This window comes from Rhinolophus sinicus, linkage group LG11 (genome assembly GCF_036562045.2).
Source record: "Rhinolophus sinicus isolate RSC01 linkage group LG11, ASM3656204v1, whole genome shotgun sequence".
Taxonomy (NCBI): Eukaryota; Metazoa; Chordata; class Mammalia; order Chiroptera; family Rhinolophidae; genus Rhinolophus; species Rhinolophus sinicus.
In genome coordinates this window covers 13,350,106-13,375,314 of record NC_133760.1, presented here as the reverse complement: position 1 = coordinate 13,375,314, position 25,209 = coordinate 13,350,106, and the positions used below count along the sequence as shown (strand labels likewise).

Here is a 25,209-nt window from a genome sequence, read left to right as displayed (position 1 = left end):
GTTCCTAGTAGACCTTATATTGTGTCTTTGTTAAATTAACATTCATTATGTAGAGTCCTCTGAGTTGGATGGTGAACTGAGGTTTAACAAGAGACCACAGGTCATGAAGTAGAGAAGTTTGTTACTCAGGTCCTGGAAGAGGTGTATGGTATGCCTTGAGGGGCCACACAGGGAGGTCAAGGAAGGGTGCAGGCAAAAGCACAGCTGGACCTGACGTACACTCCTTTGTTAGGGTCCACATGTGGATTGCATTGGGGTTCCCATGCTGAGGCCAGATTGGTCATTCAAACCAAAATCTAGGTGTTTGATTACGCATCAAGATGTTCTTATCAAAGGGGTGCAGAAGGGAAAGGCCTTGCACGACAGGGGAGATTTTCTTGCTAGAGCCACTGGGGGAGTCATATCAGGAACTTATATTTCCTTTGACCTGTAGGCTGTTATCTAGGGCATGCACTCTTGGGAGGGGTAGTGTCAGTTCAAGGACCTTGCAGGTCACTTGACCACACAAAATGGATGCCAAGGCATCAATATTATGGAGTAGTTTAGCTAAACTCTCAACATCTTCCTTACAAGTAATGTTTTAGGCTGAAATGAAAGGACACTAGATAGTAACTTAAAGCCATAAATGGAGTTACAGGTAAATATAAAAGCCTGTTACTGTATTTGGTTTGGAATTCCATTTTTTTTCTATGATTTAAAGGCTAAACATAGAAAATTATAAATCCGTATTAATGGAAACAATGTATAAAGATGAAATCTATGGCAATACAATATAAAGGAGGGTGCACAGAGATGTACAGGGGCAAACTGTAGTATATTATTAAGACTAAGTTGGTATTATCCAAACTATAAGTTTAAGATGTTAATTGTAACCCCCAAGAAAACTACTAAGAAAGTAACTAAAAAATACACATAAGAGAATTGAAGTCATAGACTACAAAAAAATTAACTAAATACAACAGAAATGGAGGAGTTGAGGAATTTAAAAACATAAGGCATACAAAAATAAACAGATAAATAGCAAAAGTCCTTCCTTAATTACTTTAAATGTAAATGGATTAAACTATCCAATTAAATGGCAGAGATTAGAGGAATGGATAAAAACAGAGTCCATATAAATGCTGTCTACAATAGACTCGCTTTATACACAAAGACATAAAGAGGTTGAAAGTAAAAGAATGGTTCTAGGGGGCCGGCCCGGTGGCTCAGGTGGTTGGAGCTCCATGCTCCTAACTCCGAAGGCTGCCGTTTCGATTCCCACATGGGCCAGTCAGGCTCTCAACTACAAGGTTGCCAGTTCAACTCCTCGAGTTCCGCAAGGGATGGTGGGCTCTGCCCCCTGCAACTAAGATTGAACATGGAACCTTGAGCTGAGCTGCCGCTGAGCTGCTGGATGGCTCAGTTGGTTGGAGAGCATCCTCTCAACCACAAGATTGCCAGTTCGACTCCCGCAAGGGATGGTGGGCTGTGCCCCCTGCAACTAGAAAACGGCAACTGGACCTGGAGCTGAGCTGCGCCCTCCACAACTAAGACTGAAAGGACAACTTGAAGCTGAACGGGACCCTCCACAACTAAGATTGAAAGGACAACAACTTGACTTGGAAAAAAGACTTGGAAGTACACACTGCTCCCCAAAAAAGTCCTGTTCCCCTTACCCAATTAAAAAAAAATCTTAAAAGAAAAAGAATGTGCATGCTGCTGTAGTGGGTGGAGTGTTCTTTAAATAATATATTTAATTATAGACATAAGACTAAAACAAAGGTAAAAAGTGTCACTCAGAATATATTTGTATTATTTTGTAGGGTATCCGATGGACATGTGTCCCATTTGGGAGACCACCTCAGGGATGATGTAGATGTCTGATCTCTGCACGGTACACCTGAAGCTGAACAATAATGAATGCCAACTATAAATATGTGTGTGTGTGTGTGTGTGTGTGTGTGTGTGTGTGTGTGTATTTGTATATGGTTACAGAAAGTGGAGTACAGTATTAGGAATAGAGACAGTGGAAATGTAATGGCTCTGTGCGATTTCAGAGGGATAGTGGATGGGGGAGGGGGGTTCACACAGTGTGAGGGATATAAATGATAAACGTCTAAGTATTGCTTTGTCTTGTGCACCTGAAACTAATAAAATTATATTAAAAAAAAAAAAAGAATTTGTCTTCATGTGGTCTGATCCTGCATTTCCAGTACGGTAGCCACCAGCCTGCTCTTGAGCCTAGAACTAGTGCAAATTGGGATACGCTGTAAGTATACAATGCACACCGCATTCAGAAGACTTAGGATGAAAACTAAAGTAGGTGAAATCTCTTATTAATAAAATTTTAAAACAATGGTTAAAAAAAAGAATATATTTGTATTTATGTCCTGATATATCTGTGTAACTTTTCTATAGGGGATATATTTATTATATATTTATATGCTGAATATACAGAGGGTGCCAAAAAATGTATACATACTTTAAGAAAGGAAAAACCTGTATTAAAATTGTAATACTCAATATATACTGATAACAAAAGATGAATACAAGTCACATTTGACTTCTGCAATTACAAGAGGTGCTCAAAGTGGTTACCATCCGCGTGCAGACATTTCTGAGCCTGGTGAACTACTGCTTGAGCAACGTTGACCAAAGTGTCCACTTGTATTGCTATGCATACCGTTTCAATTTCTTCCCGAAGTACTGCCAATGTAGCTGGTTTTCTACAGTACACCACATCCTTTAAGGTCCCTCATAGGTAGAAGTCAAGGGGTGTTAAGTCAGGAAAACATTCTCAAATTTCAAATACTACTTCAAAATGGTCTTGTGCTCCTCGAATGGCAACTGTGCTTCCACCCTTTTCTTTGATTGTCCTGCCTGTCGCATGATGATGCTAGCATTCATTTGATTAACGCCATCTTTTGAGTGACCGTCTTACTACACATGGCTACCATAATTCAATTAAACTTCAAAAAGTAATACATAGATAACATCGCTTAAAATGTGTATACATTTTTTTGGCACCCCTCGTATATACTAAGTCATGGGCATGCCCATCTTTAAAATTAATAAATACTGCCTATTTCTCTAAAGAAGTTATGATTTTCATTCTCGCTAGCAGATGAAATTCCCATTTCTCCAAATCCTCACCAACTCGCCAACTTTATTTTTCCAAAAGAGGTTTGTGAGATGGTATCTCAATGTAGTTCTGGTTCACATTTCCCCAATTACTGAGGACGAACAACTTTTCTTGTGTTTATTGATAACTTATGCTTTCTCTCTCGTGAAATACCTGCATATGCATTTCACTATTTTTCAATTAGCCTAGTTGAGTTTTTCTGACTGAAAGTTTGTATTTTCAAGATACTGATCTACTATTGTGCTGGTTATCAGTTTATTGCCTCACAGTTCCAAACTCAACTTTTAGTACCTGCTACAATGGTTTGGCTTCTAAGCATTTTCTTCTTTACAATGTGATGTTAAACTTTTCAATAGGCTTTTCTTACTGGTCCTGGTGTGGTGTTTTGCACTTTCTTCCTCCTACTACATGCTGTCCAGCAGAACATTCTGTGGTGCTCTGCCTCAGCTATGAGAGCATGTAATGATCCCTTGGCAACTACGCAGCCCAGCAAGGCGAACTGGATACCTTCCCAGGACAGACAATGTGAACTGCTGGGTAGCCAGGTACCCAGAAAAACAATGAGAAATTTTGGCAGGCTGCCAAAATTATAGTACATCAATAAAATAACACATAGCTACAATACTAATATAAGGAGTCTTCATGTGTGAAAGGTTCTCTGGGATAGAATGTATTTTCCAAAATTGCCCACCAAAATATATCCCATCTCATATGATCTACTTATGACATGACAGTGTTCCCATCAAGATGTAAGTGCCTAAACCAATAGGAAGTGGCAGGAGTGAGATTATGTGACTTCCAAGGCTAGATATTGAAGCATCTTTATGGCACATTGTATTTTACAAAGATGGCCATAATGTATTGCATTCTACAAGCTCTTTTGCTATAAGGTTCATTGAGCTGTGACTGCCTCAACCACTGGATATGAAAAACTGATATGTGATTTCTGAGGGTTGATCATAAAAAGCACATGCACTTCCACCTTGTTCTCTGGGACACTCTTGGCACCCAAGCCACTATGCTAAGCAGCCACATGGAGATATGACATAGAGGTATTTTGCATAATGGCCCTGTTTGAGGTACCATTGAGAGCCAGAATCAATTACCAGATACGTGAGCAAGTCGTCAGACAAGTGAGTCTTCAGATTATTCCAGCCTTCAGCTATCAAGGGACCCGTAGCTTTCAAGCCACCCCATGTGAAGCTGTGTGGATCAGAGATGAGATGTTCCTGCCAAGCCCTGTCCAAGTTTGTAGATGTGTTGGCTAAATAAATGATCACTGTATTTTAAGCCAAGTTTGGAGTGGTTGTTATGCAGAAATAGAAACTGGAAAGACTGCCAACATATGTAAGTGAAAAAGCAACGCATATTTTAAAAATAGAATATACAATTTATGTATTTTTAAAAAGCAAATGGAAAGACTACCTTCTAGGTATGTACATATATTTTCGTAAAATATAGTTTCATATATATACCTGGAAAAATTACATAAGTGGGTCATTTCTTGATGGATTTGCAGTATAGCCTGGGAATTGTTTGGTAATTTGAGTCATGGGCTGTTGCAGGCTATTGGGTTTCATTAGCAGTACATTTCCCTCAAAAACTCAGTAGGCTTTCAAACTATTTTGCTACTGTTTAATTAGAACGCCAAAGCTCTTTTATATAGTTTTAAGCTAGATGATTCCTTTTGCTTTCTGGCCCCTTTGCATTCATTTTTCCAGCCCTTTAAATGTTCCCAGGCAATCATCCTGTACATCCCCAGACCATTAAATACCTCCTTCACTTTAGTGACTATTTCATATCTCTTTTAACCCCCAAATCTTTCAATCCCCATAACTTTCACCTATCTTTGCTTACTTCATGAAAGCACCAAAAGAAGCAAAGGAACACTTCCCAAGACTTCTTCCACCTCATTTACTCATTTTTCAGCATCTGCACCCTATATTCTGTCATTGTATTACCAGGAGTAAACTTTCCACGTTGTTACCTAAAGCTATTCCTTCATCCACTAAATCTTACCCATGTAAGGGCACTGCTCCAGTGAATCTCCCTTCTCTGTCTGGAATCATTTTCACCCCTCTACTAGATTATCCCAATCAGCCTACAGAATTGCTATTACTTCTTCCATCCTGAAAACAAACTCCTATTCCTATTGCCACACTAATTATTAACCTATCTCTATTTCCGCTAGCAGCAAAATGCCTCTAAGTATTAGTCTCTATACTCATTGTCACCAATTTCTAATCTCGTATCAGGCTTTTACTTCTACCACTCCAAAACACACAAAGACCCTTGCTCTTCTCAAGGTCAATGATAACATCGATATTGCTAAATCCAGTAGCCAATTAGCAAGCCTATTATGTAATCTGCAAGCAGTATTTGATACCATTGATCATCCTTCCTTTGACTCACTTTCATTTGGCTTCTGTGATACTAGACTGTTGGTTTTTCCTTCCATCTCACCGATCCTCCTTTCCACCTTTGCTGGACTTTTATCCTTAAACTCTTAATGTGGATCAGTCCTTGGTGTTTTTCTTTTCTCTCTCTACACTCAGGTCCTTAATGATCTTAACCTGCCTCATGATTTTAAATAACTACCAAATTAATATAATTTACAATTACTTATTATAATAACTACCAAATTAATTTCTAGAACAGTGAAAGCTAGAACACCCAAGTGCTTACTCAGTATTGTCATTTTGTCTAAAAGACCTGTCTAACTCAATCATGTTAAGAATTGAACTCCCGATCTTCCCCCACAAACCTGATGGAATTGCACCTTTCCCCATCTCAAGCTGATGAGAACATCTTTCCAGTTGCCTGGGACCAAAACTTTTGGGTCAAAGTGAATATGGGCTTTTCTCTCTCACACCCGACATCTAACCCCTAAACAAAACTTGCTTGCTCTATCATATTTACCATATATCTGGACTCCCACCACTTCTCACCATTATTATCCTGGTCTAAGCCACTGTCATTTATCTGAATTAATGCCACAGCCTCTTACTCATAGCCACTTAATTTTTTTGTTTTGTCTTTAAACACAATAGCAGCATGTCAGATCATGTCCTCTGCTAAAAACTCTCCAATGGCTGCATTTACCTCAGAATAAAATCCAAAATGCTTACAATGACTTACAAGGCCTTATAAAATATGACAATTATCTCTCTGACCTCACTTATTAATCGCCCTCTTGCACAAACCTTTAAGATGACTTCACTCACATTCCTCAATTATACTAGCATCATCCCATAGTCCCACAGGGCCTTTGTTCTAGCTTTTCCCTCTGCCTGGAATGTTCTTCCCTTAGATAACAACTGACTTACTCCTTCATCCCTTCAAATCTTTCCTTCTCTGTAGTCTACTCTGATCATTCTATTTCATATAGCAACCTAAACTGTCATATCCCCCACAACCCCTTTTGAATGACTTTCCTTCCCATAACACTTAGGTTCTAACATACTCTACAATGTATATTAGTCTATTTCCTCCTGCTAGAATTGTTCATTGATATATCCCAAACACCTAATAGAATGGCTGGAACACAGTAAGCATTTAATACGTAAGAACAATAGGTTTTTAGAATAGGTTTGGGGAAAGCATTTTAAACTTTTCTTTCCTAGCGACTCACTGCCTTTGCCTGGATGGGTAATGGTCTCATTTCTTGTTTAGGCTGCCACTTTAAATCCCTTAAGTGGCTTCAGTTAAAGATAATCAGTTTGGCATTTTGAAACTCACAATGCTCAAAATTCTGAAATTTACCATCAACCTGAATTGAACACCTGCATCTCTCAACAAAGCAATGTTGCTTTCAATGTTTACTAGCAGCCTCTGCAGCTCACACTACACTAAATTTCTTTCACAGGACATCATTACTGAATGCAGCAAGAAGCATCGAACACATACATTCTGAATCACTACTACCATTTACCCTAACACTACAGCCTTGACTGGCACAAGATATGCCTTGTGAGATAGAATGGGAGGGAGTCTGACCAAATGTCTTATCTATAAAAACAAGAACCTTGAGTTTTCTAGCCTGAGGTGGGTAGATCCTCATTCTGCATAACCTTAAGACAATGCCACATTTGAGATTTCTTTTATCCATGGCATTCCATATCCAGGTATGAAATTTTATATCCTTAATAATTTTTAGTGTTAATAAGAAAACGACAACAGCCTCAACAAATAAGTTTATTTTTATATAAAGAAATACAGGAAGCAGGCAGACTAGAGATGTTATGGCTGTTCCATAAAATCAGCTGAGGAGTATATTTGTTCTGTGTTTTTGCCCTATCATCCTTAACATCCATGCTCAAAGTTCCCATTGAACTGCCAGAGCTGCAAATTAAATGTCCACATTGTAGGTAGGGGAGAAAACAGAAGTAGACAAAAAAGGATTTCTTAAATGTCCTACTTATACAAATACCAGTTCTATCTTGTTGATCGGCAAGGGAGGCTGACATAGGTTTTCAACCAAGAACTCTGTTACTGAAAGAAGAGAAATGGATATTGGGTAGAGAAATAGCAGTCTCTGACACTGACTCTCATTTTTTCATTGCAAAATAGTCTGTGATGTCAGTTTTTATTTTTAGTTTAATGAAAAGCTGTAAATCCAAGTTTTTAAAAAGTTCCTAGTAGAAAGGTTTATTTTGGCTACCCATTTTTTAATTTCTAAGTAATATTCTTGAATTGTGGTAAGAGATAGAAGAAAATATGAGTTTTGGGGCTTTGTTACAATTCACACCTTTCCAACAATCCACTGATTAAATCTATTTTTTTTCTTTTTTTTTTTTTTTACAGTATGAATTTTCTCTTATAGCATATGGGAGAAAATCTGAATGAAGCTTTCTCACATTTATTATGGCATACAGTGATCCCATTCAAATAATTGGAGTTGTGTTAATGAAAGATTTCTCAATATTCTTTATACTAGTAAGTGTCCTCCTTTCATGCAAATTCTTTAACACTATAGTGATAGCCAATATTTGTGATATGCTATGTTCAAGGCACTGTTCTAAGAGCTTTACATGTAATAACTCACATAGTACTTCCAAGAATCTTATAAAATATTATTCTTAGGTTTTTTTGCAAACTATTAAATGAAAGTAGAGGTTAACTATCATGAGAAATGTCACAAAGGAAAGCAACTGAGGGTCAAGATAATGTTGAAAAAGACGTGCTATGGCTAAAGGCCTTCCTATATTTACTACATTAACAAATTACTGTCTATTAAAATTTGCTAAAGTTTAATAGGTTTCCAGTAATAGGTTTTTCTACATGGGTTACATTATATTTCCCCATGTAAATTCATGATGCTAACTAAACTTTATGAGGCAAGTGTGCTTCCATATTCACATTTTAAGAATTCTTTGATGATAATGGATTGACCAGAGAAGGCTTTCTATATTAACCACAAAGAATTAGGTAATTCATATAAAAACTTGTGAGCCATGAGTAAAGTCTATCCCACATCCCTTATATTCAAAAGATTTCTCACTGATATGAATTCTCTGATGTTGAGTTAATTGTGAACCACGAGTAAAGGCCTTCCCACATTCCTTACACTGATATGGTTTCTCACCGGTATGAATTCTCTGATGTCGAGAAAGATGTGAGCTCTGTGTAAAGGCTTTTCTACACTCTTTGCATTCATAGGGCTTCTCACCAGTATGGATTCTTTGATGTAGAGTAAGTTGAGAACCATGACTAAATGCCTTCCCACATTCCTTGCATTCATAGGGTTTTTCTCCAGTGTGAATTCGCTGATGTTGAGTAAGTTGTGAACCACGAATAAAGGCTTTCCCACATTCCTTACACTGATAAGGTTTCTCCCCTGTATGAATTCTCTGATGCTGTATAAGTAGTAAGCCACGAGCAAAGGCCTTCCCACATTCATTACATATATAGGGTTTCTCACCAGTGTGAAGTCTCTGATGTTGAGAAAGATGTGAACTCTGAGTAAAGGCCATTCTACATTCTTTACATTCATAGGGTTTCTCACCCGTATGAATTCTCTGATGTTGAGTAAGCTGTGAGCCACGAATAAAAGACTTCCCACATTCCTTACACTCATAGGGTTTCTCACCAGTGTGAATTCTCTCATGTTGAGTAAGTTCTGAGCCACGACTAAAGGTCTTTCCACATTCTTTACATTCATAGGGTTTCTCACCAGTATGAATCCTTTGATGCCGAGTAAGGAGTGAGCCACGATTAAAGGCTTTTCCGCATTCCTTACATTGATAGGGTTTCTCACCAGTGTGAATTCTCTGATGTTGAGTAAGTTGTGAACCATGACTAAAGGTCTTTCCACATTCCTTACATTCATAGGGCTTCTCATTGGTATGAATTCTCTGGTGTTGAGTAAGCTGTGAGCCACGGATAAAGGCCTTCCCACACTCTTCACATTTATATGGTTTTTCACCAGTATGAATCCTCTGATGTTGCATAAGTAATGAGCCACGAATAAAGGCCTTTCCACATTCTTTACATTCGTATGGCTTCTCCCCATTATGAATTTTCTGATGTTGAGAAAGTTGTGAGCCACAAATAAAAGCTTTCCCACATTCCTTACATTCATAGGGTTTTTCACCAGTGTGAATTCTCTTATGAAGAATAAGTTGTGAGAGCTGAGTAAAGACCTTTCTACATTCTTTACAGTCATAGAGTTTCTCACCAGTATGAAGTCTCTGGTGCAGAGTAAGTTGTGAGTTCTGAGTAAAGGCTTTTCCACATTCTTTACATTCATAAGGTTTTTCACCAGTATGGACTTTTTGATGTCGGGTTAGTTGTGAACTACGAATAAAAGCTTTCCCACATTCTTCACATTTATATGGTTTTTCACCAGTATGAATTCTATGATGTAAAATAAGTTGTGAGCTCTGAGTAAAGGCTTTCCCACATTCCTTGCATGCATAAGGTTTCTCACCAGTATGAAGCCTTTGATGAAGACTGAGCTGTGAATCACGACTAAAGGCCTTCCCACATTGCTTACATTCATAGGGCTTTTCTCCAGTATGAATACTCTGATGTTGAGTTAGGTGTGAGGCTCGTCTAAAGGCCTTCCCACATTCCTTACATTTATAGGGTTTCTCAGTAGAATGATATCTGGGATATTGAGATAAGTAAGTATGCTGGTTGAAAATGGACATTTTTTCATATATGATCATTCCTTGCCTGAAATATTCCTTCTGATTTTCCAATGTGCCTCTGACTTCCAAATAATCTCTGGAACTGCACTCCTTAAGATCATAGTTTTCAAGCCTGTCACTCATTTCCCATTGGGATAATTCTGTGTCATAAGTGTCCTTTTTTGGAGATAACTCCTTATTTGCACACCTTGAAGGCAAATCTGAAAGATAAGAGCACAGTAAAAAATGTCTGTTGTCATTTCAGAAGAAATAGAACTTTCATTGTAGAAAATACTATACACGAAAATACACATAGGGAAATTATGTTTTTAAAATATTATTTACTATGACCTATAATAGTAATACCTACTTACCTTTCACATCACAATCTGCTACATTTATAGTTTCATAAAACAATACCTACCTGTTTTCCATTCTAGTTCTATTTCTGCCTCTCTCCCCTCCTCTCTTCCTCTCTCTTTCTCTCACATACACACACGCGCACACACACAGACACAGTCAAAACTCACTAAATTGAGTCAAAACTCACTAAATTGATGTCTCACACACGCACACACACACACAGTCAAAACTCAGTAAATTGATGTAATTGTATTTTAGTGATGTCAAAACTCACTAAATTGATGTGTTATTACCTACAATTTGAAAAAAAATATTAGCTTAGAATGATCTCATACATTACAATGTGAAAATGGCATATGAGAGATCAGAGAATAATGAAAACTCTACTAAGAAGATAAGGGAAGAGATTAAGAAAACTTTTTAAGTCAGTAGTTCTAAAAATGGTGGGGCTCAAAACCACACCTGGGATGCTTGTTAAAATTAAAGATGCCCAGATACCACACCAGACTAACTGAATCTGAATCTAGTGAATCAGAAAAAGAGCATGGAGATCTCTGGTTTTAATACTTTCCACCAACTGATTCTGATTCAGATTGTGATTTGCTATCTTTTAAATGGCTTCCAAATTAAACTTAGAATAAAATCCAAATGACTTCCATGACTTTGACAAAGCTTTTCATGGTCTGGTCCCTACGTATGTATCTGATTTCCCCATGATTCTTCTCTTCTTTATTCACTATTTGCCAAACATACTTGAGTTTTTTTAGCTCTGAAAAAGTCACAAATCCAATTTGAACTTACAAGTAGTTAGAGCTGCTTCCATGTCTTTGGACTGCTGTTTATGAGAAACTCTACACAAACTGACTCTTTCTCATCCTCAGGTCTCAATTTAAATATAAGTTCCTGAATTTTAAACATCCATTTCTGGTATCAGGATGCTAGGTAACACAAATTAGACAAAATACAAAAGGCATTTGACTGAAGGCATTTGAGAGTTAATATTGGAATAAAGAGTTAATGGGATAAAAGTTGAAAAATATGAAAACCCAGAGAAATACACTGAACACTTGGGGCCACTTTTCTACTTAGGGAAGTTTTATATCTATAAAAGGTAAATGAAAGGTGGAGAAACTAAGAAGTATTTTGGATCATTTCATAGGGCTTGGCAACAATAACTGGAGAACAGGGCCCAACATAAATTCTCCACACTTTGGGAGGGGAACTCTGAGGGCTGCAATGAGGAATAAGGGAGAAACAGTAGACCACTCTGGGCAGGGTCTGAAACCTGAATCATATTTGAATCATCTCAAACCCAGAAATTTGGATTAAGGTAATTCAAGATTGCTTGCCATAAGCAAATCTAAATCTTCACTGAAGATGTATAAGATCATCCAAGTCTTCAAATTACTTTTGTAATTTTTATTTATAATGTCTAGCACTGAATAAATAACTAGGTGAATGAAGGTACAAGATAATTGAAAAACAAGAGAAAAAACAGATAAAACAAACAGACCTATAAGGGCTTAACTCATGTATCCACCACCACAGTAATGCTACACAATAGTCTATCACTGCTTAATACTCTTGTGATGTCCCTTTGTAGTAAACGTCTCTTCACCCTAATGGTAAATGCCTGGAAACCATTCATCTGTGGCTTCCCCAGTACCTTCTTATAGATGTAAATAAAAGTATATCCATACTAAATCTAAGATAAAAATGGAAAAAGTATATACACCTCTCCAATTGCCTTCCTTTCCCTCTAGCATAATACTTCCTAGGGACTAGGCTTGGTTATCTTCCTTAGTTCTCCCTATCCTTTTCAATCAAGATAACAAGTGCTTTTGTTCACTTATCTTGACTTCAGAGTCTGTTTTGTTTCTTCATGCCTTGTCTCGTGTCTTCTCTTATTTACTCTCTTATCCAAATCCAATTCTATTTGTTCATCCCAGAAGAATATCTTTATTATTTCTCAGATACTGATACAGGTCAAAGACATAATGAAAGGTTTCTAAAATCTTAGAGAATGTTAGGGATGTTGGAGAGAGAATGTTAGGGATGTTGGAGAGAGAATAAAAACCAATTGTTGAATATAAGGGAAGGAGTCTGGAGTAATGGAGTTCCAGAAATTCTATTTTAAAAAGAGGATGCTGGGGGTAAATATAGATAAAGAACTCAAAAAGTCTCATACACTGGGTAAAAAAGGTGAAGGGATTAAGAAATATAAATTGGTAGTTACAAAATAGTTATAGGGATGTAAAGCACAGCATAGAGAATAGTTAGTTATGTTGCAACAACTATGAATAGTGCCAGGGGGCATTAGACTAATTGTGGGGAATCACTGCATAAATTATATAAATATCTAACCACTATCCTGTACACCTGAAACTAATATAAAATAATACTGAATGTCAACTGTAATTGAAAAAAGAGTAAATAATTAAAAAATAATAAATTTACTGAAAAGTTTAAAAAAAGAAAAGGTTTCATACACTTGCTAATGGGAATGCAAAACAGCATAGCCACGATGAAAAAGAGTTTGGTAATTTCTTAAAAAGTTAACCATATACCTCACATATGACCCAGCAGTCACACTCATAGATATTTACACTTATGTCCAAACATTTATACAGCAAAGATTATAGCAGCTTTATTCATAACTGCCAAAAATTGGAAACCCATATGTCCCTTAAAAATGTGAATGAATCAAACTTTAGTATTTCCATACAATGGAACACTAGTCAGTAATTAATGAAAACAAACTATTGATTCATACAACAATATGGATAAATATTAAATATATTTTACTAAGTGAAAAAAGCCAGACCCCAAAGGCAACATATTTTGATTTCGTTTATGTGACATCCTGGAAAAGGTAAAACTGTAGGGATGGGAAATATGACAAGTTTCCATAGGCTGGTGAGGGGGAAGGGATTGGCAACAAAGGGGCAACACGAGGGAATTTGAAAATGTAATGGAACTGTTGTGTATTATGACTGACAGTGGATACACTTGATATGTAGGTGGTACATCAGATTTCCTGAAGAACACCAAAATGTTGAATAAAACATGATAAACAAAAATTCTAAAGTATGCCAAGCTTAAATGAAAGTAAAGAAGATCCACAGGGACCACAATGAAGTAAGAACCAGAAACTAGAATGGTAAACATGATTTAAAGCCACGGCTACCTTCAGAACATTTACTGACTTCAATTGCCTACCTTTGTATGTTAATGATATTAAAAAAAAAAAAATCAAAGAGACAAGGCTTTGGGCCAACAATACTTCAGGGATTAGAAAAAAACTTCTTCACAAAATTGTAACCTTCAAAGGCCTACAGTTCACAGGGATGGGAAAATAAAATCCTCTGGCCTCAAAGGAAAATGACAAGAACATCATAGTCTTGGCCATTTTAAGAAATTTTACTTTTATTCTGAGATGGGAAACCATTGGAGGGTTACGAGAAGCTGCATGAAAAAATATGACTTTTGGTTAAAAACAAATTGTTTTAAAAGTGAAAAAATAACAGATAGCAGGAAAATATAGAAGCTGGGTGGACACAATTTAGGAGGCTATAGCAGTAATCCACATGGCTCAGACAAGATGATTGTGGAGAAAGGGGTGTAGAAAGTGAGATATCTATCACTGGATTCTGGATATATTTTGAAGGTATAATGAAGAGGATTTGATGATGGATTGAACATGTTACATGAAAAAGAGAAGTCAAAGAAAAGTCTAAGTATTTTACCTGAGTGTCTGGAACAATGGAAGTGCCATTTACTGAGAATTTCTCATTGTAGTAAGAGCAGGTTTGGGAGAGAATATTAAGAGTTTGGTTTTGAACTATATGATATCATAAAGATATTGAGTAGGCAGGTATACATACAAATATGGAGTTCTGGTAAGATACTTGGATTAGGTATGTACATTTTGGAGTCATCAACAAATAGATGTCATTTAAAGCTATGGGATTTCATGAGGTTGAGGGAGAGTCTTCCAACACTAAAGAAAAAGGAAGAAAAGGGAAGAAAAGAAAAGGGATGTTTGAGGATTAAGCCCTGAGGCACTTCAACATTTCGAGGTCAGGTAGATGAGAAGGAACCAGCAAAGGAGATGAAGGAGCAGCCAATGAGGATGGAGAAAAATTAGGAGAATGTGGAATCCCAGAAGCCAAGTAAAGAAGGGTTCTGGTTTTGAGGAATGATCAATTGTATCAAATAGTGAGAGATGAAGTAAAATGATGGTTTTTAATTTAACAAAGGCTTCAAGATAGAAGATCTGATTATACGTAAATAACCACATAAGAATTTTAAATTTGAGTTCAATGTCTATGTTCCTAAAAGGCAATAGATACTGATGACTGCTAGTACTACTGGCAAGATCATCCAAACCATTAAATATATAATTCCAATCAATCATTTGTAACTGTTGTTAAATATATGAAAATATGGAAATATACCTGTCATTTACAAAGTTAAATTAACTCAGGTAACAAAACTGGGCAAAAAGAGCTGAGTAAAACGAAGCTAATTTCATGAACAAACATGGGTAAAATTTTAAAATAAAGTATTTGCAACATAGAATCTAGCTATATATTTGAGTTCTAACATATCATGATCAAGTAAGGTTTATCCCACAAATGCAGGAATAGTTCAACATCAGAAAATCTATTTTCGATCCTTTATTAAAAAGTAAAAACTCTCTAAGACTAGAATGTCTCTTCCTCCTCATTAATGGTATTTCCAGAAACGTATAGAAACATATTTAATATTAGGTTCGTGCAAAAGTAATTGTGGTTTAAAAGGTTAAAAATAATTGCAAAAACTGTGATTACTTTTGCACCAACCTAATAAACATCAGAAGCACTCCCAACAAAGTTCAAAAAAAGACAAGAATTATTTGTTTTCAAGTTGTGAAATACTAAAATATTTACGTTCTACCTAATATAGTTTTTAAACTATAGAAATAGAAATAGAAAAAGACAATACATTATATGTAGAGAGCAAAATGATCTACTGATAATCCAGTATTATCCACTAAAAAACTATTATATATTTCTATAAGATTATTATCAACTTACAGAAATCCATACATTGCTATATTTGTGTAAATATATATGCATCAGTAGTAACCATTTAGAAAACATCAGAGAACAAAATATTCCTATTTATAATGTCAATAAAACTTACACAGGACTGAGGAAATTACTTAACAAAAAATGTGGAAGACTTTTTAAGAAAAAAAATAATGAATCTTTATAGGAAGACATAAAAAGAATAGTACATATAGCATGCATGTTGAAAGATAGAAGGAATAAATATTGTTTAAGTATGTGTACCAGATTTCCTGAAAACACCATGAAATGCTTGATAAAATATGACAAACATCCTTATAAAAGTATGCCATGCTTAAAAGAAAGTAAAGAAAATCCAGAGGAGGCACAATGAAGTGAGAACCAGAAACTGGAGAGAAAAACATGCTCTGAAGTCACAGCACTCAGGATATTTGCTGAATTTAATTGCCTAAAAGTTTGTATCTTAACGGTCTGAAAAAACATCCAAGAGACAAACCCTTAGACCCGCAATGAACCTCTTTACAAAATCAGAACTATCCAATGCCTATATTTCAGAGAAAGGGGAAAAAAAATCCGTCTGACCACAAAAGAAAATGACAAGGAACAAGATCCATATGGAGAAAAAAATGCTACGGATAAGTCATCATTACAGAAGAGCCCCCATGCATGCAGGAAATTGCAGAATGAGACCTGTTCCCCAGAAACTGAAGTTGTTGAATGATACATATATTAATAATATAAATGCTTGAAATATAAGAAAATATACAGTCAAAACCATGAGAAAGGGACTATATAGGTATTGTAAAAAGATCTAGGAGAGGAGGAAAATATCAAACTTCTGGAAATAAAACAATATAATTAATTATATTAAAATCTTACAGAAAAATTTTTTTTAAAGCAGCCAGAGAGAAATTACAGATTACTTACAAAAGGAACAACAATGAGACAGATGTCAGACTTCTCAAGACCAACAACAGAAGCCAGAAGACAGTGGAATAAAATCTTCAGAGTGCTGAGAAAAAAATAATTGTCAGTATATACCCAGTTAAGTCATCAGGCAAGAATGAAAGTGAAACAAGGTTATTTTGCAACAACAACAATAAAAAGGGAGAGCATTTACTAACAATAGGCATGTCCTAATGTATTTTTATGATAAATAAAATGATCCCAATAGGAAGGTATGATGGAAGAGGAATAGTGTGCAAATAAAGGATAATCATGTGAATAAATCTAAAAGAAAACAGTATCATTATAAAACAAAAATAATGCCCATTTGGGGGGTTAAAAAGAAAAGAGAACTGAAATACCACACAATAATAACATATTAGATGGGAAAGACTGATCAAAGCTAAAGCGTCCTAAAATCCTTTATATTGTCCTGTGAGAAAGAATACATTAACCTGTGTTAAGTACATATTTGTTAAGTGACACAAACAATAATAATAATGATTAGAGGACGAAAACAGGCAGAACTACTCCTAAAATATTTAAATTCATCAGTAATCACAGGAATATGTGAATTATTTTTTAAATCTATAAATTGACCAAGATATTTTAAGTGGTAATATCTAGTGCTGGTAAAAGTGTAGAAAGAGTACCGTCATACATTGCTGGTACACCCCCATAAGAATTTTGTGACAATGAGATACATAATTGACATAGAGATGTCAATCTCTCATCTTTCTTATAGAACCTCAACTCGCTGCCACAATAACCACCAATTTATTTTAAGGTAGACACAATCCTTTGTATCTGTGCTTCTCAACTTGTTGGTCTTGAAATCCTAGGATGAAAGTGGGGCATATAGTTTATCTCAAGATAAACTCTGTAAAGCAGTATGCAAACTAAATATTGTATGTGGCTTGAATAACTATTTTAATATTAGTTAAAACATTTAATATCCAATAAAATATTTAGTTTCCATTAAATCAGTACATTTTTTCACACATCATTACAATTCATAAACACTGTAAAACTGCATTTGCATTAAGAGGAATGGAAAACAAGACCCGGTCTTATTTTCAGGGAAATAAGGTAGGGCTTATTTTATATTACAAGCATCCTGAAAAACCATGTTACGGCTTATTTTCCAGTTAGGTCTTATTTTCAGGGAAACTCAACATGTATTGTATTTGATAGATTGCTTGTCTCCATTTCGTTTAGTTCTTTTCTGGAGTTTTGTCTTTTTCTTTCATTTGAGACGTGTTTCTTTGCCCTCAGATATTGACTTACACCCCGTGTTTGTTTCTCTATATTAGGTGGGTCCATTATATCTCCCCATCTTGACAGAGTGGCCTTAGAGAAGGTGTCGTGTGGAGCCCCGTGGTGCAGTCTTCATCACAGAGCCAGGTCCTCCAGGGGTGTCCCATGTGGGTTGTGTGTGCCCTCCTGTTGCAGTTGGGCCTAGATTGCTGCTGGCACATCACTGGGTAGGGTTGACCCTCAGGCTCTCTGGCTGTGAGGGCAGGTTGTGACTACAGCAGATGAGTTGTTGTCTGGGGGCTGACCCCATCCATGTAGTGGCAGTTGCTTTATTGTGGCTCTGGTGCCAGTCAAGTCTGCTCTTCATGTCAGTCATTTGTGAAACTAACCTGTTTCCCTGAAAATAAGACCTAGCCAGATAATCAGCTCTTATGCGTCTATTGGAGCAAAAATTAATATAAGACCCGGTATTACATTATATTAATTATATTATATATTACATTATATATTATATTATACCTGGTCTTATAGTAAAATTAAGACCAGGTCTTATGTTAAGTTTTGCTCCAAAAGATGCAGTAGAGCTGATTGTCCAGCTAGGTCTTATTTTTGGGGAAACATGGTAGTTAGGTGGTGCTCAGGTGTGGTCGAAGCAATCCTTGATATGTGTTGGTTATGGAGCCTCCTGGGACAGGCTCCTGTGCAGGCTAAGGTCAGCTGCTACCTGTGCCTAGCTTGGTGCTGTTTGGTAGGAGCTATGAAGTGATGTGAAGTTGGTTGTTACTTTCGATGGGCTTCCTGGTGCTTTGGGAGATGCTACTGTGTGAACCAAGGTCGGCAGCCACTTGTACCTGGCTTGGGACCCTTTGGTAGGCAACACAATGTAAGCTGAAGCCAGCTGTTTCTTGTGACTCATTTGTCACCACTTATTTGAAACTGCATTCCAGGCCAAGACTGGCTGCTGCTTATGACAGGCTTGGAGCCACTTTAATGGGAGTAGCAATGCAAGTTAAGACCAGTTGCCACTACTGTTTACCCGGGGCCATTTAGCCAGAGCTACAAGGCACACAGGGATCAGCTGCTGCTTGTTTGGGGTTTGTGGGCCTTTGAGATATTTTGGGAAAGTCTACAGCATGAGATGAAGTAGGCTGTTTGTGTGGAGAAGCCACTCAAAGAGGTTCAGGCTGAGAGAGCATGTTGGGTGGGGCAGAGTCTTTAGGAATCACCAGGGTGAGGCAAACGGTGTTTGACAGGTTGATGTAGATCATAGATTTGGCTCCTGCCTGCCTGTGCCAAGCTGGCTGGGTGGGGGACGCCTCAACAAAGGAACAGTGGTGCCTGCCAGCGCTTCTATCTGAAAAGAGAGTTGACCTGACTCTTGCCCCTCCAGTGCTTGCCCTGAAGTCCATTTCAATACTCCCTGTATTTCCTCAGTGCTTTCTGAGCTGCTTCCCCTGTCCTAGAGCTTACAGCTAGTGAGCTTGTAAACAAGTGAGTCTGTGTATGGTCCTTGTAAGACCTGTGTCTTGTCTCCCACAGGCCTTAGTCTTTCTCTGACACAATTTATGCTAGTTTTCATAGTCAAATATTACAAAGACTTACCTTGCCAGCACTGGTGGACTACGCTGAGGAGCCAGGTATAGGTCTGGGACCCCTCGCTTGTCAGGGTGGACTTTTCCAGCCAAGATATCCCTCCTGATTCTTTTTTTCTTCTCATTTTTTTCTTTTTCTTTTGTCTTTATTTCCCTTTTTTCCCTCCTGATTCTCAATCACCACACCCTGGGGACGGGACCTGCCTGTTCTGCATCTCTGCTCCTCCTACTAGTCTCAACGTGGATTCTCCTTTACATCCTTAGTTATAGGAATTCTGTTCAACTAGTCTTCAGGTGGCTCTCCATGACGGTTATTCTATAAATTAGTTGTAATTTTGATGTGGTCAAGGGAGGAGGCGAGCACAGAGTTTACCAATTCTGCCATCTTGACCAGAAGTCTCTAGGTTTACAACTTTATAATACGACATCTGTATACTCCATTGTGTGCTCACAAACCAAAATCAAATCTTTCAGTCATCATATCTGACCCCCTCTATACTCTTCATCCTCCCCCCTCCTTACCTTCCTCCTGGTAACTACCATTCTGTTACATGTATGTATGAGTTTTTTTCTTTTTTATTTGTTGATTTTATTTTATATTACACATGACTGAAATCATATGGTTCCTGTCCTTTTCCATCTGACTTATTTCACTTAGCATAATACTCTGAAGGTCCACACATGTTGTCACAAATGGCAATGTTTCATCTTTTTTATGGCTGAGTAGTATTCCATTGTATATATATGTACCACATCTTTAACCATTCATCCATCAAAAGACACTTAGGTTTTTTTCCATGTCTTGGCTGTTGTAAATAGTGCTGCCATGAAAACAGGGATACAAATAAGTGTTTTCAAATTTTTTGAGTAGATTCCCAGAAGAGGGATTGCTAGGTCATATGGTAGCTCTATTCTTAATTTTTTGAGGAACACTCATTCTGTTTTCAATAGTGCTTGCACTAATTTACATTCCCACCAGTAGTGTGCAACAGCTCCCATTTTTCCACATCCTCTCCAACACTTATTTCTTGTCTTATTGATAATAGACATTTAAATAGGTACGAGATGACATCTTGCTGTGGTTTTGATTTGTCTTTTCCTTATAACCAGTGATATTGAGCATCTTCTCATATATCTGTTGGTCATCTGTATGTCTTCTTGGGAAAAGTGTCTGTTCAGGTCCTCTGCCCATTTTTTAATTGGATTGCTTTTCGTCATTGAGTTGTATGAGTTCTCTAAATATTTTGGATATTAGCCCCTTATGGGAGATACCGTTGCAATTATCTTCTCCCATTCAGTTGGTTTTCTTTTTGTTTTGGTTTCTTTTGCTGTGTAGAAGCGTTGTAGTTAGATATAGTCCCATTCATTTTTATTTTATTTGCCTTGACTTTGACTTTGGGGTCAATGCCACAAAACCCCCTCTGAGACCAAAGTCCATAAGTTTAGTGCTTGTTTTCTTCTATGTATTTTATTGTTTTAAGTCTTTCACCCATTCTGAGTTAATTTTGTGTATGTGGTGTCAGGTAGCAGTCTAATTTCATTCTTTTCATGTGGTTTTCCAGTTTTCCAAACACCATTTATTGAAGAGACTTTCCTTTCTCTTATGCATTTTTTTGGCTCCTTGCCTGAAATTTAGTTGCCTGTATATGTGTGGGTTTATTTCTGGGCTCTAAATTCTATTCCATTGATCTGTAGTTTCTTTTTCTGCTAGTATCATATTGGTTTGATTACTGTAGATTTGTAGTATAGTTTGAAATCAGTGAGTGTGATACCTCCAGCTTTGCTCTTTTATCTCAGGATGGCTTTGGCTATTGGGTTCTTTTGTGATTCCATACAAATTAGAGAATTTTTTGTTCTATTTTTTTTGTTCTAAAAATATCATTGGGATTGCACTAAATCTGTATATTGCTTTAGGTAATACGGCCATCTTAACAATGTTGAGTCTTCCAAAGCATGAACACAGAATATCTTCCCACTTTTTTGTATCTTCTTCAGTTTCTTTCAGCAATGTCTTGTAGTTTCGAGTGTACCAGTCTTTCACATCCTTTGTTAAGTTTATTCCTAGGTGTTTTATTCTTTTTGTTGGACAAGGCTCATAATACCAGCATGGGCCAGGGATCTGTGTCCTAAACAACTAGACTGAGAAACAACGGCTTGAACAGGAGTGGCTGGGGGGAGACAAAAGAAGGGTGGGAAGAGCTCCTTTCAACATTTCTCATAATTCAGGTCTTGTGGTACATTCTGTCAGCTTCTGTTTATCTGGAAAAGCCATTATTTCTCCTTCATATCTAAAGACAACTTTGTTGGATATAATAACCTTGGCTGATGTTTTCTCTCTTTTAATATTTTGAATATTTCCTTCCACTCTGTCCTGACTTGCAATGTTTATACTGAAAAATCTGATGATAATCTGATGATAATCTAATGGGCTTTCCTTTGTAGGTTAGCCTTTTTTCCCCTGACTACCTTGAGAATTCTTTTCAATTAATTTTTGATAACTTGAATAAAATGTGTCTTGGAGAGGTTCTTTATGCATTGATATAATTACGTGTTCTGTTAGCTTTTTCTATTCTAAAGTCCAGTTCTTTCCACAGGCTTGAGAATTTCTCGTCGGTTATTTCTTTGAGTAGTCTCTGTGTTCCCTTCTCCCTCTCTTCTTCTGGTATACCCATTATCCTTATATTGCTCTTTCTAATGTAGTTAGATAGTTCTCATGGAGTTCTTTCTTTCCTTATTTTTCACTCCTAGTTCTCTTTCTTCTTTCTCCTAGGTCATAGTAAGGGTCACAATCATAGTAGGTCACAATCATAGTAGGGGACTTTACTGATACAAATGTGGACAGATCCTCCAGGCAGAAAAATCAACACAGAAACAGCGGACTTACATGACACTCTAGAGCAGATGGATTTAACTGATAATTTTACAGCACTTCACCCCAAAGCTACAGAATATACCTATATTCTTCTCAGGTGCACATGGAACATTTTCCAAGATAAACCACATGTTAGGCCACAAAACAAGTCTCAATAAATTTAAGAAGACTTAAGTCATACCAAACATCTTCTTTGACTACAGTGCTATGAAACTAGAAATCAATTACAAGAAAAAAAACTGAAAAACACACAAACACATGGAGACCAAATAGCATGCTACTAAATAATGAATTGGTCAACAATGAGATCAAGGAAGAATGCAAAAGATACCTTGACACGAAAACATAATGACTCAAAATCTATGGGACACAGTGAAAGCAGTCTTAAGAGGGAAATTCACAGCAACGCAGGCCTACCTAAAGAAACAAGAAGAATATCAATCAACGGTCTATCTTCACACCTAAGGGAACTGGAAAAAGAAAAGCAATATAAGCCCAAGGAAGGAAATAATAAAGATCAGAGTGGAAATAAATGAGAGACAAAAAAATAAATAAATAAAAAAAAAATACAAAAGCTCAATAAAAACAAGAGCTGGCTTTTTGAAAAGATAAACAAAATTGACTAACTTTTAACCAGACTCATCAAGAAAAAAACATAGAGGACCCAAATAAATAAAATCAGAAATGAAAGAGAAATGATCACAGACACTACAGAAATCCAAAAATTTAAGAAAATACTATGAGCAACTATATGCCAACAAATTAGACCATCTGGAAGAAATGGATAAATTCCTAGAAGCATATAATCTTCCAAGGCTGAATCAAGAAGAAACAGAAAATCTGAACAGACCGATTATTACCAATGAAATGGAATCAGTAATCAACAAGCTCCCAACAAACAAAAGTCCTGGACCAGATGGCTTCATGGGTGAATTTTACCAAACATTTAAAAAAGAATTAACACCCATTCTCCTCAAACTATTCCAAAAAATCCAGGAGAAGGGAAGGCTCCCAAGCTCATTTTATGAGGCAACCATTATCCTGATCCCAACACCAGACAAAGACATTATTAAAAAAACACAAAAAACTATAGGGTGATATCCCTAATAAATATAGATGCAAAAATTCTCAACAAAATATTAGCAAACCAAATTTAGCAATACATTTAAAAAGATCATACACCACAATCAAGTGGGACTCATTCCTGGTATGCAAGGTTGGTTCAATATCAACAAATCAGTTAAGGTGATGCACCACATAAAAAAATAAACAAATAAAAATCATATGGCCATATCAGTGGATGCAGAAAAAGCATTTGACAAAATCCAGCACCAATTTATGATAAAAACTCTCAGCAAAGTGGAAATAAAGGGAACATACTTCAACATAATAAAGGCCATATATGACAAACCCAAAGCTAACATCATACTCAATGGGGAGAAATTAAAAGCATTCCCCTTAAGATGAGGAACAAATCAAGGATGCCCACTTCACCACTTTTATTCAACACAGTACTGGAAGTTCTAGCCACAGAAATCAGACAACAAAAAGAAATAAAAAAGCATCCAAATTGGAGAGGAGGAAGTAAAATTGTTATTATTTACAGATGACATGATACTATACATAGAGAACCCCATCAGTTCAAAATCTATTAGAACTGATACATGAATTTAGTAAAGTAGCAGGATACAAAATTAATATTCAGAAATTGGTTGCATTTTTATACACCACTAATGAACTATCAGAAAGAGAAATTAAGAAAACAGTTACATTTACAATTGTATCAAAAAAAAAAAAAATACTTAGGAATAAATTTAACCAAGGAAGTAAAAAACCTCTACTCAGAAAATTATGACACTGAAGAGAGAAACTAAAAAAGATACAAATAAATGGAAACATATACCACGTCCATGGATAGGAAGAATATAGTTAAAATGTCAATACTTCCCAAAGCAATATATAGATTCAACACAATCCCTATCAAAATATCAATTACATTTTTCACAGAAGTAGAACAAATAATCCTAAAATTTATATGGAACCATGAAAGACCCTGAATAGCCACGGCAATCCTTAGACATAAGAATAAAGCAGGAGTTACCACACTATCTGATATCAAATTATGGTAGTCAAAACAGCATGGTATTGGCATAAAAACAGACACACATATCAATGGAACAGAATAGAGCACCCAGAAATAAATCCACGCCTATATGGTCGTCTAATCTACGACAAAGGAAGCAAGAATTTACATTGGAGTAAAGACAGTCTGTTTAATAAATGGTGCTGGGAAAACTGGACAGATATATGCAAAAAATGAAACTGGACCACCTTCTTATGTCATATACAAGAATAAATTCAAAATGGATTAAAGACTTAAATGTAAGACCCAAAACCATAAAACAACTAGAAGAAAATATAGGAAATAAACTCTCAGACATTACCCTTAGTAATATTTTTACTGATATATACCCTCAGGCAAGGGAAAGAAAGGAAAAAATAAACAAATGCGATTACATCAAACTAAAAAGTTCTTTCACAGCAAAAGAAACCATCAACAAAACAAAGACATTCTACTGAATGGGAGAAGATATTTGCCAATGATACATCTGATAAGGGGTTAATATCCAAAATTTATATAAAACTCATATAACTCAACACAAAAAAAACCCTAATCAACCCAATTGAAAAATGGGCAGATGACATGAAGAGACATTTCTCCAAAGAGGACATACACATGGCCAACAGTCATATGAAAAGATGCTCAATGTCACTAGTCATCAGAGAAATGCAAATAAAAACGAAGAGATACCATTTCATTACTGTCAGAATGGGTATCATCAATAAATCAATGAAC

At 36.4% G+C, this 25,209-nt stretch overlaps 1 protein-coding gene across 4 annotated transcripts in view; it reads right to left on the bottom strand.

The window, feature by feature from the left end:
• Positions 1-7,301: 7,301 nt before the first annotated feature.
• LOC109457196 (uncharacterized) overlaps positions 7,302-25,209 on the bottom strand; it is a 30,993-nt gene continuing 13,085 nt past the window's right edge. For 2 of the 4 annotated variants that reach the window (XM_019749903.2, XM_019749902.2), the window contains one exon: positions 7,302-10,472. In XM_019749903.2, the coding sequence (XP_019605462.1) occupies positions 8,554-10,472 (1,919 nt within the window). In that variant the 3' untranslated portion in view covers positions 7,302-8,553. Of the gene's footprint in view, positions 10,473-11,415; positions 11,940-16,613; positions 16,701-25,209 lie in introns of those variants that run through there. The other 2 variants (XM_019749905.2, XM_074315742.1) reach the window with 2 other exon arrangements.